General features: G+C 40.5%; 1 protein-coding gene across 1 annotated transcript in view; it reads left to right on the plus strand.

The window, feature by feature from the left end:
- acap3b (ArfGAP with coiled-coil, ankyrin repeat and PH domains 3b) overlaps positions 1-13437 on the plus strand; it is a 68985-nt gene that overhangs the window by 40859 nt on the left and 14689 nt on the right. Inside the window, exons 5-12 of the mRNA XM_083971064.1 lie at positions 3223-3281; positions 3871-4054; positions 4283-4327; positions 4471-4566; positions 5113-5187; positions 6862-6873; positions 12651-12763; positions 13086-13137. Of these exons, the coding sequence (XP_083827190.1) occupies positions 3223-3281; positions 3871-4054; positions 4283-4327; positions 4471-4566; positions 5113-5187; positions 6862-6873; positions 12651-12763; positions 13086-13137 (636 nt within the window). The remainder of the gene's footprint in view (positions 1-3222; positions 3282-3870; positions 4055-4282; positions 4328-4470; positions 4567-5112; positions 5188-6861; positions 6874-12650; positions 12764-13085; positions 13138-13437) is intronic.

Consider the following 13437-nt stretch of genomic DNA (forward strand, 5'->3'; position numbering starts at 1 on the left):
TATCTCATAGCGTGGTGAATGTGCAGGTCACAACTTGTCCACCAGAGCGTTTTGGAGTTGTTGGATTGTGTATTTGATGAGTTCGACGAGGGAAACCAAGAAATCCCATGAGCCTCCGTAGCGTAGCTCTGAGCAGCATCTGAACAGATGTTGAACATTTCAGTATTCATCCTTGTTTACCTCCTTCCACAGACCTTCACAATATAAAATCTGATCAAGTAATTAAATATTAAGACTTTCTCTGTTTTATATGTTTTAAAGAGATTATATTTGGGTTTATGAAAAAAAAACTGGATATTTGACTGGCATCTTATAGGGAGAACGATTAATCGAGAAACTGATCAGCAGATAAAAAGTTACTGAACATAATCCTCGGTTGTGGCTGTAATCCATTTAATAGTAGTTAGGTCATGAGTCTAAAACAAAGAGGTGGACTGAATGACATTTTAATCCAGAGAGCTACGATGCAAATATGACCTAACAAAGTCTGTCTGTCCGTCTTCCTCTGCTGTCTTATACACTCCGACCTCCTCAGAGTCTCTGCACTGTTTCAGTGTAGTTCCAGTTCACCACCTTAACAAACTGCATCACTCACAATCGATTAAGTGCTGCACAGTCTTGGGACAGAAGCTTCCTGTCCCATGAGTCACGTTTGAGCATCGATTAGATTTTTGTAAAAAGAGTTGAAATACAGTAAAAACCTGGCAGATGGATGAACAGAGCTGAACACTGGCTACAGTAAAAGAAAAATGTTTTTCCTCCTTGTTCCTCCATTCTTCCTCTTTAATCTGTCTTGTTCTGTTCCCATGTCTTTCTTCCCTGACTCTGCTCTGCTTCACTCCACCAGGGTCAAGCCTGTTTAACCCTGAGCTGAATAAATCAAATCAAAGCACTGTGTGTGCACTAGATCAGATCCATCAGCTGCATCAATCCAATACAATTTTCTCCTCCTTTCTTTTTTTTTTTCCTCTAATGGCACCCAGTCGTCTTCCTCCATCTCTCCACTACCACATGTGCCGACACGTTTGTTTGTCTGTGCGATGATGACGTTAACAAAACAAATTTCACATAGTTCAGTTGATACGACTAGTCTGTCGGTCATGTTTTGCAATTTTATGTTGTTGTGTTTTTTTTGTTTTGTTTTTAGTTTTCACCACCTGTTTCTCCTCCTCTGCCCTTTGCCTCTATATCCTTCATGCCTCTTCCCTCCCCTTCACTTACCCTTCACCACAGGCGTCCAACTCCTCCACTCTAACACCCAGGAATTACACTAATAGCTTGTCTGGCAGACAGTGTGAATGGAGGGAGGGAGGGAGGGAGGGAAAGACATAGTGAAAGGAAATCTGCCTTTGTTCGACCACCCACCCACCCATCTCACGCCTGTTTCTGCACCTTCCCAGCTCCTGTAAGATACAAAAGAAAGACGCCATTCAAATAGGACGAAAAGAAGAAGAGCCACCCAGTACGATCGGGGCATTATGTGTTTACTCTCAGACATGGACCTAATCCTGCCATCGAGATGAACAGAATTATATCGACGTGGATTTGAGGAGATTCTTTGAGACTGTGTAGCTTCTTTGTGTAGAGTAAAATCAACAACATGCAGCTTTAGCTTCTTCTATTTACTTCTTATCCAGACGACTGAAAGATGCAAAAGACTTTAACGTGGCAACAAACATAGCTAAAGGATGTTAGAACGAAGCTGTGCGTGCCGGGGAAAAACTTGGTCGTGGTGGTGGTGGGTCACACCCAGGCCACCGTAATCCAGAGCAGGTTTGGATTAATGCACATGTGGATGTAATGTCAATCTGATGGAAGTGGTTTTGGTTTTGTTTTTTTTATGGGATTAGTCGTGTTTTCGTAAAAAAAAGAAGTGTCAGATAGATTACACCAGCCTGGAAAGTACCAAACCTTCACTTTGCCCCATGACTCAAAAGAGTTTGGCAAAGTTCGTTCCTGGAATGAACTTAAATATAAAAGAAAATGTCATGGGTGGTCAGACATGTTTATAGTTCTTACTAATAGTGAAAAGAGAAACATTTTCTTTTATTGGTCTGTGATTTCATCATTATTTTTTTAGTCATTTGAGTGGATGTGTTGAGTTTAAAAGCAGGGGAAGCTTCTTTAAAGACTTCATCTTTCGTTTATTATATTTCTCTTATAGGGAAATTTGCCATTTTTAATATATAGGTTGCACAATGAAGCGTTATCATTGAGAGAGATAGTAGACAGAGCTTCATGTATTCTTGTTACACAGTCTTCTTACATTGCACCACAGTGAACATGATTTGCTGCAGGTGCAAAGATATAAAGTGTCTTCTTGATGCCTAATTGACCATTTAATCACCGCCAATTAAAAAGACATTGTAAAGCTGTACAGTCAGTTGTCTGGAGCAGACGAGATGTTTTATATGACTACAGACTGACTGCACCTGTGAAGACGTCTGTAGCATCATGGGGCTCTGCAGGAGCTTCATATGGATGGAGGCTTGCACACACACACTCATGCATACATGGACTAAGCCTGTAATCCGAATGTGTATGTTTATTAACTGGGGATTTCTATAGAAAGTTTAATCCACAGGCAGCGTATATGATTGTTGTATACATTGTTTGAGTGTGTGTACGCTTTTGAGACAATCACAATCTAATCCAAAAGGCGGGCGCACGTGTGTGTGTCTGTGTGTGTGTGTGCGTGTGTGTGTGCATGGGCGTCTGCTGAAGCATTAACTGAGTTATCCTCCTCGCTGCCCCTGCTTCATGCAGATAGAAGGTCTGTTCACCATCAGCCATCTCTGCAGAAATATACAAATGAAAGAAAATCCATGTGTAGATGTTGAGGAGCTGCTGTGATTAGTCTCTACACAAAAAAATTAAATAAAGGTGAAGGAGGAAAAGGAAAAGGAGGAGTGTGAGAAAAGAGGATGAAGAGTGGGAATCCCACAGTAAACAGGAGGAGAAATGTTGGATCCTGGAGGCAGCAGATGAGTGTGTGTGTGTGTGTGCACATGTGTGTTTGTCCTCATCTCTCTTCCATCTTCCCTCCTCTGCCTCCGGCCTGATCTGGTACACTAATCACAGGGAAGGGTTCATATTGCCACCTCGTGGTGAGATGTTGGAACTACAGGTCATAGGATTTCTTTTTTCCCCTCCTCAACTACTGTGCACTGTTCTCAATAATAATAATCATGTTTTCAACTCTCTCGCCTTGTCTGCCCACAGATTCTGTTTGACCAGGCTCAGAGGTCGATCAAGCAGCAGCTTCACACCTTCATTAAAGAGTGAGTACATGTACCTCATTACAGCTGATGGTTGTCCATTAACAAGCTTCCTCATGCTGCAAAAAAAAAAAAAAAAAAAAAAGTTAACATTTTATCAACTTTTTAGGGTTCATAATGAAACTAGGCTAAATCCATTAACATATAGCAGCAGAATATTAAACCATCATGTCCAGTCCTAATTTCTAAAATGTACCGGTAAATGTTCACCTCAGGTGTTGTCCACCTCTAGAAAAGTTATGAATGCTGTTTTCAGTCTCCTGATTTGTCAATGTATTAATATTGTGGCTCATGCAATGTCCCGATTTTAAGCATAGAGAGTCAAGGCAAGGCAATTTTATTTGTATAGCCCGTTTTTACAAACAGTTTGTCTAAAAGGGCTTCACATGGCATCATAACAACATCTTCTGCGGCTTAGACCCTCACATCGACTGAGGAAAAACTCCAGAGGAATAAAACAATTTCTTCTCTGCAGCTGTGTAAAAGCTGTTGAACTCTGTGCATATCATCAGTTGAACAAATACATACATTTTGTTGTGTTTTAATTAATATGCAACGACTGTCTCTTTTGTCCTCGTCGCTCTTCTTGCAGGGATGTGCGTAAATTCAAGGACACTAAGAAGCAGTTTGACCGGGTGCGTGAGGACATGGAGATGGCTCAGGTGAAGAACGCCCAGGCTCCCAGGAACAAGGTCCACGAGGCAGAGGAGGCCACACAGGCTCTCATCCTCAGCCGCAAAGCCTTCAGGCACCTGGCACTCGACTACGTGCTACAGGTGAAAACACACACACACACACACACACACTGACACATAACACACCTGTATTACAGGTGTTGTCCAGTAGGGGGCGCTGACACTCAACAGCTGCTGCTCTTTCTGATCCTAAGAACTGAGATTGTGGCATTTAGAAATAACTAAATGCTACACAACCCTATGATTAATCTGAAATACACATGTTTTAAACAATCCACTTTTTTCTCTTCCTCTCTTTTTATTTGGTAGATTAATGTTCTTCAGGCCAAGAAGAAGTTTGAAATCCTGGATGCAGTGAGTAACCCAGATTTCTCTCTTTTATATCAAGTTTACATTGTTAATGTTATGTATAATCTGTTCTGTGTGTGTGTGTGTGTGTTTGGAGAGGATATGTATGAACACAGCTGTATAACTTTCTTCTTGTGTGTGTGCTGCAGATGTTGTCCTTCATGCGAGCTCAGTATACTCTGTTCCAACAAGGCTTCAACATCTTGGATGAGATTGATCCCTATATGAAAAAACTGGCCGCGCAGGTGAGACAAGAAAAAAAACACCCACCGAGCGCTGTCTATGCTTGGTAAAGGAAACACAATACACGTGCACACACATAGTCACACACAGACACACATAACTACTTTTTATATGAATAAGGAAGTAGGTCAATTGTATTTCATTAAGCATGTCTCACAGAGAGGAATCACAAAGTGCTCCACTGGTTGAGGTACAGACAGATAAAGCATAGTAAATACAAAGATAATTCAAAATACAGAATGCAATTTAAGAAAAATACAGTCAAATAAATTATAAAATAAATTCTATAGAAAAAACAGCCAACTTGTGTTCAGAAAACACCTGCCAAAACCAGTGCTCAGCTTCCCTTTGGCTGTAACTCAATCTGATGTGGGTTTTAACAATATATTATTTAAATTTTACAGTTTCAGCTTTACAAGCACAAATAGAATTGCAATAAAATATACATATAAAACACATGTACATATAAAATAAGATAAACAGTCTCACTTATGTATGTACTGTAATAAGATGTCTCACTGACCCGACCGTCCTCTGTTTGTGTGCAGCTGGATCAGCTGGTCATCGACTCGGCCGTGGAGAAGCGGGAGTTGGAGCACAAACACGCGATCATCCAGCAGAGAGTGAGGCCACAACACAGCAGCTCTTCTTCATCTTCCTCTTATCTTCTTCTCTCCAGGATAAAAAAAAAAAGAAAAAAAAACCTAGCACAGCTTCTTCTTTTCCTCTCATGTCATCTGGATGCAGCGGAGCAGAGCTTTTCATCTTTCTACACAAACTAGATCAAAACTCTTCCGCCGATATGAAAGTCAAGAAGCGTACTGTAGAGGACGAAATGCAGAGATAGATAAGATATACAGTGATATGAAGATTTTGCATTATTTGATATTACAAAACATTTACAAACTAAAACAAGTCATCATTCATTAGTGAAACCTTTAGACAAGAAAGTTTTTTCAGCTTCACATATATTTTTATTTAGGTCAATGTAAGTTAGTGGTTACACATATACACTTTAATCAGTGGTAATAGAGGAAATTTCTTTACAACAGATGAAGATTCTTATTTTTAATTTTCATGACAAGTATTTTCTAATTTTTCATTTCATTTTCTCTTATCAAGAGACAAATTTGATATGTCAAAGCAGGAGTAACCTGATTTTCCTTGTGACTTATCAACATTTTTCAGCCTCACGTAGCATGACGACTTAATTCCCTAGAAACTGAGCGTGTCAAAAAAAAAAAACACTGGGATTAAAGAGAGGGTGTTGCTCTGCTTCTCTGGAATTTAAGACACATCTCAAACAAAAACTGACCTTATCAAATATGCCTGTTGAAAAACATTTTTTCATTGGAATGTCGAATTATTTTTACATCACCCGTTTCGTGACTCGCGACTGTTTTTTTTTGTTTGTTTTGTTTTTTAATTCAGTGAAGCGCAAAAAAAGAAGCCTCAAAACTAAGGACAAGTATTTAAAGCAGAAGTAAGCGATCCGGTCGTTTTGGCTAATGCTGCGTTCCAGGTAGGCTTTTGAAACCGTAAATTACAGCTTCAAGTCACAACTTACGACTTTGTAGCGTTCCAGGCAACCCACTAGGATACGATAAATGTTTTCTCCTCGGCTCAGAGCAGAGCAGAGGGACTGACAGACCCGTGTTTCGGTCCAAACACTCTATGTAAGTGATTGCTGTCGGAAGATATAACTATTTAAGACTTATATTAACACAAATATATCACTTACTTCTGCTTTAAGTGTATTTTCTTTTGCGTCACGTTTAAGTGTTGAAAGTAGCAGCTTGGACGACTTATTTGTGAGGTCCCTCGGCCAAATAAAAACAAAGTCTTTCAAACCTTTTGTTGCACAGATGCACCAAAATCATCCATCTGTTACCTGAAGAGATGCCAACAACATGGCTGCTTTTCTGCCTGATTTGGTTCATCCCCTCTGATTGATTTAGTTGCCAAGCGGAGGCATCCTGCCAGGCTCATCGCGCAGCTTTGTGCCCGACCTAAATGGCCTTTCAGCAACCCTTCCTCCTTCTCCTAATGAGATGAAAAAAAAATACAACTGTTTCCTGCAGCACTTCTTAAGTAGCAAGCTAAAAAAATATCCAAGTACCCTTGTGGAAAAACCCTGTGGAAAATGTGCATCAATTAGGACACGACGTCTCTCATGAACACATATTTACAATGGATTAATGTAGTGAAATTTATGCAGTGATGTTCTTTTATTAATGCATTTCTCTTTCTTCTTCTTTTCTCTGTGCCGCTGTCTGACCACGTTCCTTTACCTCCAGACTCTGATGCAGGTGAGTTTATTATTATTTTCCTTCTAAATGCCCCATTAAAACCTATCCACGTATCCTCCTGGTTCAAAGTCAACTGTGCTAAGGTCATGATATTAGAGTTATTAAAGGTTATCAGAGTTTATTTGAGGCCACTAATGGAGGTTGTTGTTGTTTAACCTCTTGCACAAGGTCTGTCAATGCAGAAGCTTTTTCCAACTGCACAACCCCCCAAAAATCACAAATATTCACATATTTAACCTGTTTTAAATCATTTTTCCCTTACAGTTTTTGCATGTTGTAGCTTTACAGTCACATTTCCAGCTTTACATCAACAACACACCTCATTTTTACATTTTTAAAATTATGTTTTGCCCCTTTTGCATTAATATTGCACTCAAATTATGTAGCACAGTATTTAACCTATGTCTAGGTTGCTCCCTTTGCACTTGTAGCGTATATTCTATTGTTTGAGACATTGTAGGATATATTTTTAGCATATACTTCCTCTTTGTATCCTATTTATCTTCCTTGCACATTTCCCTTTGGAGCATTCTGGCAGAAGAATTTCCTTCGGGATGAATAAAGTTATATCTATCTATCTATCTATCTATCTATCTATCTATCTATCTATCTATCTATCTATCTATCTAGATCTATCTATCTATCTATCTATCTATCTATCTATCTATCTATCTATCTATCTATCTATCTATCTATCTATCTATCTATCTATCTATCTATCTGCACCAACACTTCTTGGTCTGAACACTCACACTCTTTACATCAGACTCCTGCCTCACACGGTGGTTTCTCCTAAAAACAAGGACCAGCAGATGCCTGCAGCCTGGCTCTCGGTCTGTTCGTCTGAGTGATTGATGTATGGAGCGGTTTTATGGCCGTCACATGGCAGCCGCCTCCTGTGGCAGCGATCAATAGGCCGACAGAGTGTGTTTCTGTTTATGCCGTTATTTAACACGAGAATATGCAAGTGTGAGTGTTTTGTGGAAGTATCATTGCCACCGGGCAAAATGAATTCAGCTTGTTGTGTGGTGACTTGATTTCCAGTTAACTCCTTTGTGTGTTTGTGTGTCTGCAGGACCCTTGTTCATACTTGTATGTGTGAGATAGTGCGACCTTTGCTTTTATTTAGATACTTTTGTCTGTTGTGTAACTTTATCTCTTAGCTCTTTTGCTTCACTGGCGCTTGTGTGTGTGTGTGTGTATGTGTCTGTGTCACAGCTTTATGTCTGTTTAGTCCAGGATTTTTCCCTCAGTGTGTGTGTGTGTGTGTGTGTGACACACTTCTCCACCCTACCTGTTATTCTCATCTAATCTTCTTTCGCTGGACAAACCCTGGGAGCTTATTCCTGTCTCTTGTTTGAAGTCGACTTTGATCTCTCTTTTTCTGTTTCCTCCATGCCTCGTATGTGCACATGCGCACTTTCTCTCCTCTGCCTCTGTCTTTCTCTTTCTCTCTGCTATTTTGTGCTGCTCTACTTTGTTTCATCTGAAAATTTAACCCCGAGGATTTGTCAACATGTCAGCGAGAAGATAAAATTGTCAAAGAAGCAGCATAAGAATAGAAACTGTAACGTCTTCTTTTATGTTCAGGCATTATTTCCCATTATTCTCCCATTATAATATTTTCTTAAATTGTGTCTTATACTTTTGAATACTACACTATCCTTTCATTTCATTTTGATTTATTCCATTCATGGTATACTATACATACTACACATGGTTGCACATATTTACATAATGTACACATAGTCACCATAGATGAAAAGGGGCAGGATGAAGAAAAACGTATAGTACCTGCCCCTCTCTATTGTTATAATTGCATTGGCTTACTATCAACACCAATATTATACTCTATTTCAAAAAATTAAAGATGATGACACATAATAACAAGAAAACAAACAAGCAAAATAGCAATGGACACCACTCATCTATCTATCTTTTCTTTTTCATTGTTCTTCTTTCTATCTAGCATTTTAAAACCCTTCTATATTCTCTCATATGCCATATGAGAGAGGCCCCCCTTGCCAGCCAATCATCTGATCACACACACAGAAATATTATTGCATTTTGTCTATTTTGCATCATGCATTTCACTATCCTGCCTCTCCATCTATTGCTGACACAGCTCTGTGTGTGGTACAGCTATGAGAGCGCAGTACAATAGAAGAATGATCCAGGAGTGAATGTCAGCTCTGGTAAAAGGTCAATATCTCACCAGAGAGACTGGAGAGATCTGACTGTGTTCAAGATGCCAGATCTCGACTCGACTCCTCTCCCTCTCCGCCGGTCACTGCCAACTCACTCAGTCAACAGACGGCATAACAGAGCGCAGCAGGGGGGGGGGGGGGGGGGGGGGGGGGGGGGGTTGAATGTGAAGTGACAGAGCAGGAAGACAAAGAGTGGAGGATGGATAAATAGGAGTTAAAGGGATTAATACAGAGAACAAAAGTGTAAAGAGGAAAAGAGGGCGTCTCTGCCATCGAGTCTGAAATGTCAATAGAGAATAAAATAAATGTCCCTGATTCAGAGGAAAGATAAAAGTTTCTTTCTGCATGTGATTGTGGGTTTTCCCTAATGAGTGAAACCTTCGTCTGATATTTTCTGATCAGATAATGCTTCTCACATAATTGTGATAAATAAACAGTGCTATTTGTAACCACAGATATAGAGATTCCTGTGTTTCCCGCAGACTAAACACTGCACCTGTGAACAAAAGCTGAGTCAGTGATGAGGCGATTAGACAATTATCAGAGCTAAGGAAAGCTATACATATTTCAGGTCAGATACAGTGATATTGTTGTGTGTCTGCCTGTTTGTTTTAAGACAGAAAAAGACACAGTCAAGAAGTTCATGGGAAAACGCCACCATGAGTCATTTCATCTGAACGTCAACTTCTCTCTCCTCTCAGACTGCCTCCATATTCAAATGCAGCGGTGCAAGGAAAGGAAGCAGAGTTAGTGAATTATAGATAACATACATTATTTATTAATAGGCCATTAAGTAACTGCAGGAATCATATTCAGAGGAGAATAAAGACGACTTCATGATGAATTAGTCAGAAGTAGAGAAGTTGCACGATGCATTTGATGTCAATTTGGACAAGTTAGGAGGGAAAAGTTGTGAACATGTGGCTTGACCTGAAACCAAAACTATAACCTTTTTAAAGCTTCGTCAGTCGATCAAATGGTGGATGACGGTTGAGTTTGTCTGTTTTTTACTTGTTTTTCTAAAGTTGTAACTCCTCTGATCTACATTATTGCACTTTCACACACACACACACCCTCACCACACCCTGACTTTCACTGTTATTTTGGTAAATCTCATGATCCCCCACCTTCCTCCTTGTCTTTATGTTGCCCAGTCACACACCACAGATCACACACTCCCCCTTGTCTCCTCTCTCCATTCTTGCACAGCAGTGTTTTATGTGTGCAGGACTTCATTGTGGCTCCCGGGGGGATTGTCGCCCCGGCTCTGTCCCCCTCTATTGTTACTTTTTTTTAAGTCAAAGAGAGGTAAACTGAGGAGAAACGAGGGAAATTATAGTGTTAGAAATGTGAGAGACGTGTTTTAAAGCAAACTCATGTAGGCTACAACCCACATTACAATACAGACAGACTGCGTTTCATCACTTTAACTGAGCTTATGGGATTTCACTGAACTCTCTATGGATGTTCTCATTCATCCAGGTCATCGTTCTTTTCTGGGCAAATTGAATCGTAGGCAACTGGACTTGTATTTGTCTGGGAAGACGTTTCGCCTCTTATCCAAGGGGCTTCATCAGTTCGTACGCAACAAGTCTCACTAGTCCGCACTAGCTAGACAAACTGAACTATTTCCTATTCTGTTTCACCAGCACCTCAAAAAAAATTAAAATCTCTGATAAATCCTCACATGTATTTGCCACAGGCCTATTTATAAATCTAGGATACAAACCTAAGATACATTTCTGCAGCAGAATTCATATAATGGTTAAAAACCAGTTGTTGAGCCTCTTTTGGATGCGCTGCATTCTTCCACCGTCCTGGCTGATTTAAGGTGGGAAGAGCGGGGCGGGGGGCGGGTGTTTGGAGCCATAATGTCAGCTTGATTAAGCAGGAACAGTGTTGAGAGCCGCAGACAGATGGAAAGCTGACTCCTCCAAAAGTGTGTGTGTGTGTGGATGAAACTCGCGGTGTTTTTGAGAATGGCTGCCTGCCTGCGGGGGTGGCCCGAGGAAGGGTCCGCGCGGGCCTCCTAATCCTCCTCCTCCTCCTCCTCGTTGCTATAAAATGAAATGTTTGATCTCCGGCAGCCGCGGCGGGGTCAGCGGGCCACGAGGACTGACAGCTGTATGCTAATGAGCAGGTTGTTGAGGAGAGGAGAGGAGAGGAGTGAAGGAACGAATGGCACGAGCCTGCAGCTGTGGGCCCACACAGTCTCTCATCTGCAGACAGTCGCGTGGGATGCGCGCGTGCTCCTCTTTGCAGCTTTAAAGTTAATAACCTACGTGACATTAGACACGCTGTGATGCATTAGTTTATTTATTATTAGCCTATTATTTAAGTTATTTATTATTCTGTTGCCTGTTTGATTCGGTGGAAATGCTGTTGGACGTCGGTGTGGTGAAGATGAAGATATTTGGCAGACTGGACTTTACACTGGTGAGGAAAGTTATTTCTGTTGTTTTAGCCTGGAGACAATTAATGCATTGGATAGATTTAATATGTTTTATATTTTGAGAGAGGATATTGCTAGAATTAAAGAATTACATGGTGACAGTGTGAGTCAGTGCCAGATACACCACCACAACACTGTGGTTTCTCCATAACAGTCTGAGACAACAAAGTGAAACTGGCCTCAGACTCCAGTGTGTCTGTTGTTGATGTTGTTCTGATAATCAGTGAAAAGATGGAGTCTTCTTGTCTTCTTTCTGCTTGTTTATCCTTCTGGGTCCGCTGGAAAAATCAACCTGTAAACATCACGTTGCAACTGGTGGCATCCCAGTTTCACTTCACTTCTGCTTCTGAATTTCAGGAAAGCACCTTAAATAGTCAGAAAATGCAGTTTGTGATCATTGTGGCATCTGATCAGAGTTAAATAAAGCAAAGGAGGTTTCTGAAAAATTGAACATACAGAATTATTCAATGATCTTTTCAAGAGAGGAGATGCAGCGATGCAACATGAGCGTGTGTGTATGTGTGTGTGTGCAGTCATCTGCTGCTTATGTTCATATGCCACTTGCCATATGGCCTGTTACCACCTTACCCCAAACCTAAGGCCTCCTTGACAATAGTGAAACCTAAACCTCAGCCTTGGCCTCTCATTTTTTAAATCTGTTTTTCACCTCACTGAGCAGGTGGCATCTCCTTCAGAAAGTCTAAATAGAGAGGGTTTCAGCTTTCAGGTGGAGAGGCACAGATTTGACATTTATCTTTAAAGGCAAACTGGTGAACAACAACAGATGGTCGCGGTGTAAGGAGACGACGGATGTTTGTGGAGGATAATGCAGCACGTATGACAGATAGAGGAGGTTTAAAGGTGTGCATAACAGAGAGAGAAGGGAAGATAAAGATCTATCAGCATTTCTCTCCTGTTGTGTTCTGGTGGACTTTTACCACAGTTTAACCTGAGCTGATCTTTATCCACTTGATTAAAGAAGTGAGAAGTTGTTTACCATGATGACGCAAGTGTTATTTTTGCAGAACAGGAACTGACTAGATAATGGAAATGCCGTCTAGTCGATCTCTGAAAAGGAGATAATACAGCACAATGTGTATTTGTCATTCCCCTTACAGGACTTTTCCTACGATGACCCTAAACTGGAATTCAACGTGGATGCACCCAACGGTGTGGTCATGGAGGGTTACCTCTTCAAGAGAGCCAGCAACGCCTTCAAGACCTGGAACAGGTAAAAGAGAAGCGACAGGAAAGAGGGAGAGCAGAATAAAATGTGATATAGCTACTAAAACAGTCAAATCAGAATCAGAGCACATACCATATATCATTTGAGAAAGGATGGCTGGTGAAATTGAACTCAACTGCATTAAAAGTTCACAGCTATTTCTAACAGAGGTTGGGTTTGTTCGTCTAGAGGAGACTTTAATGCTCTTTTACTTTATTGCAACGGTCGTGAATGAACAATGTTTTTCCACAGCAGCAGAGTGGATTTCGGTTTGCAGATGTTTGATCTCTTCTACAGAAACTAATTTCACTTCTCCTCCCCCCTGCAGGAGGTGGTTTTCTATACAGAACAGCCAGCTGGTCTACCAGAAGAAACTCAAGGTACGCTTTGATTTTTAGGACATTTTAATTATGAACAGATATTAGTGTCATCGCTTGAATTAAACTCCTGAACAGTTTAGAGTTATTGAGCTTATTTTTTTTATGATTTGTTTAATCATTGTGGAAGAAAAGAGCCATGCATTGACTCTTGCATAGTGAACTGATATATAATATATAGGCAATGTGTACTTTTCATCTAATGAACCAGTTTCTTTACTAACGAGTGAGAGGTTTTAGCAAATTTTCCAGCTCAAAGCATCTTTTCTAATTAAAATTCTTCGACAAAAGCATTTCCATAGT

The sequence above is a fragment of the Trachurus trachurus genome (assembly GCF_905171665.1).
Source record: "Trachurus trachurus genome assembly, chromosome: 5".
NCBI classification, from domain to species: Eukaryota; Metazoa; Chordata; class Actinopteri; order Carangiformes; family Carangidae; genus Trachurus; species Trachurus trachurus.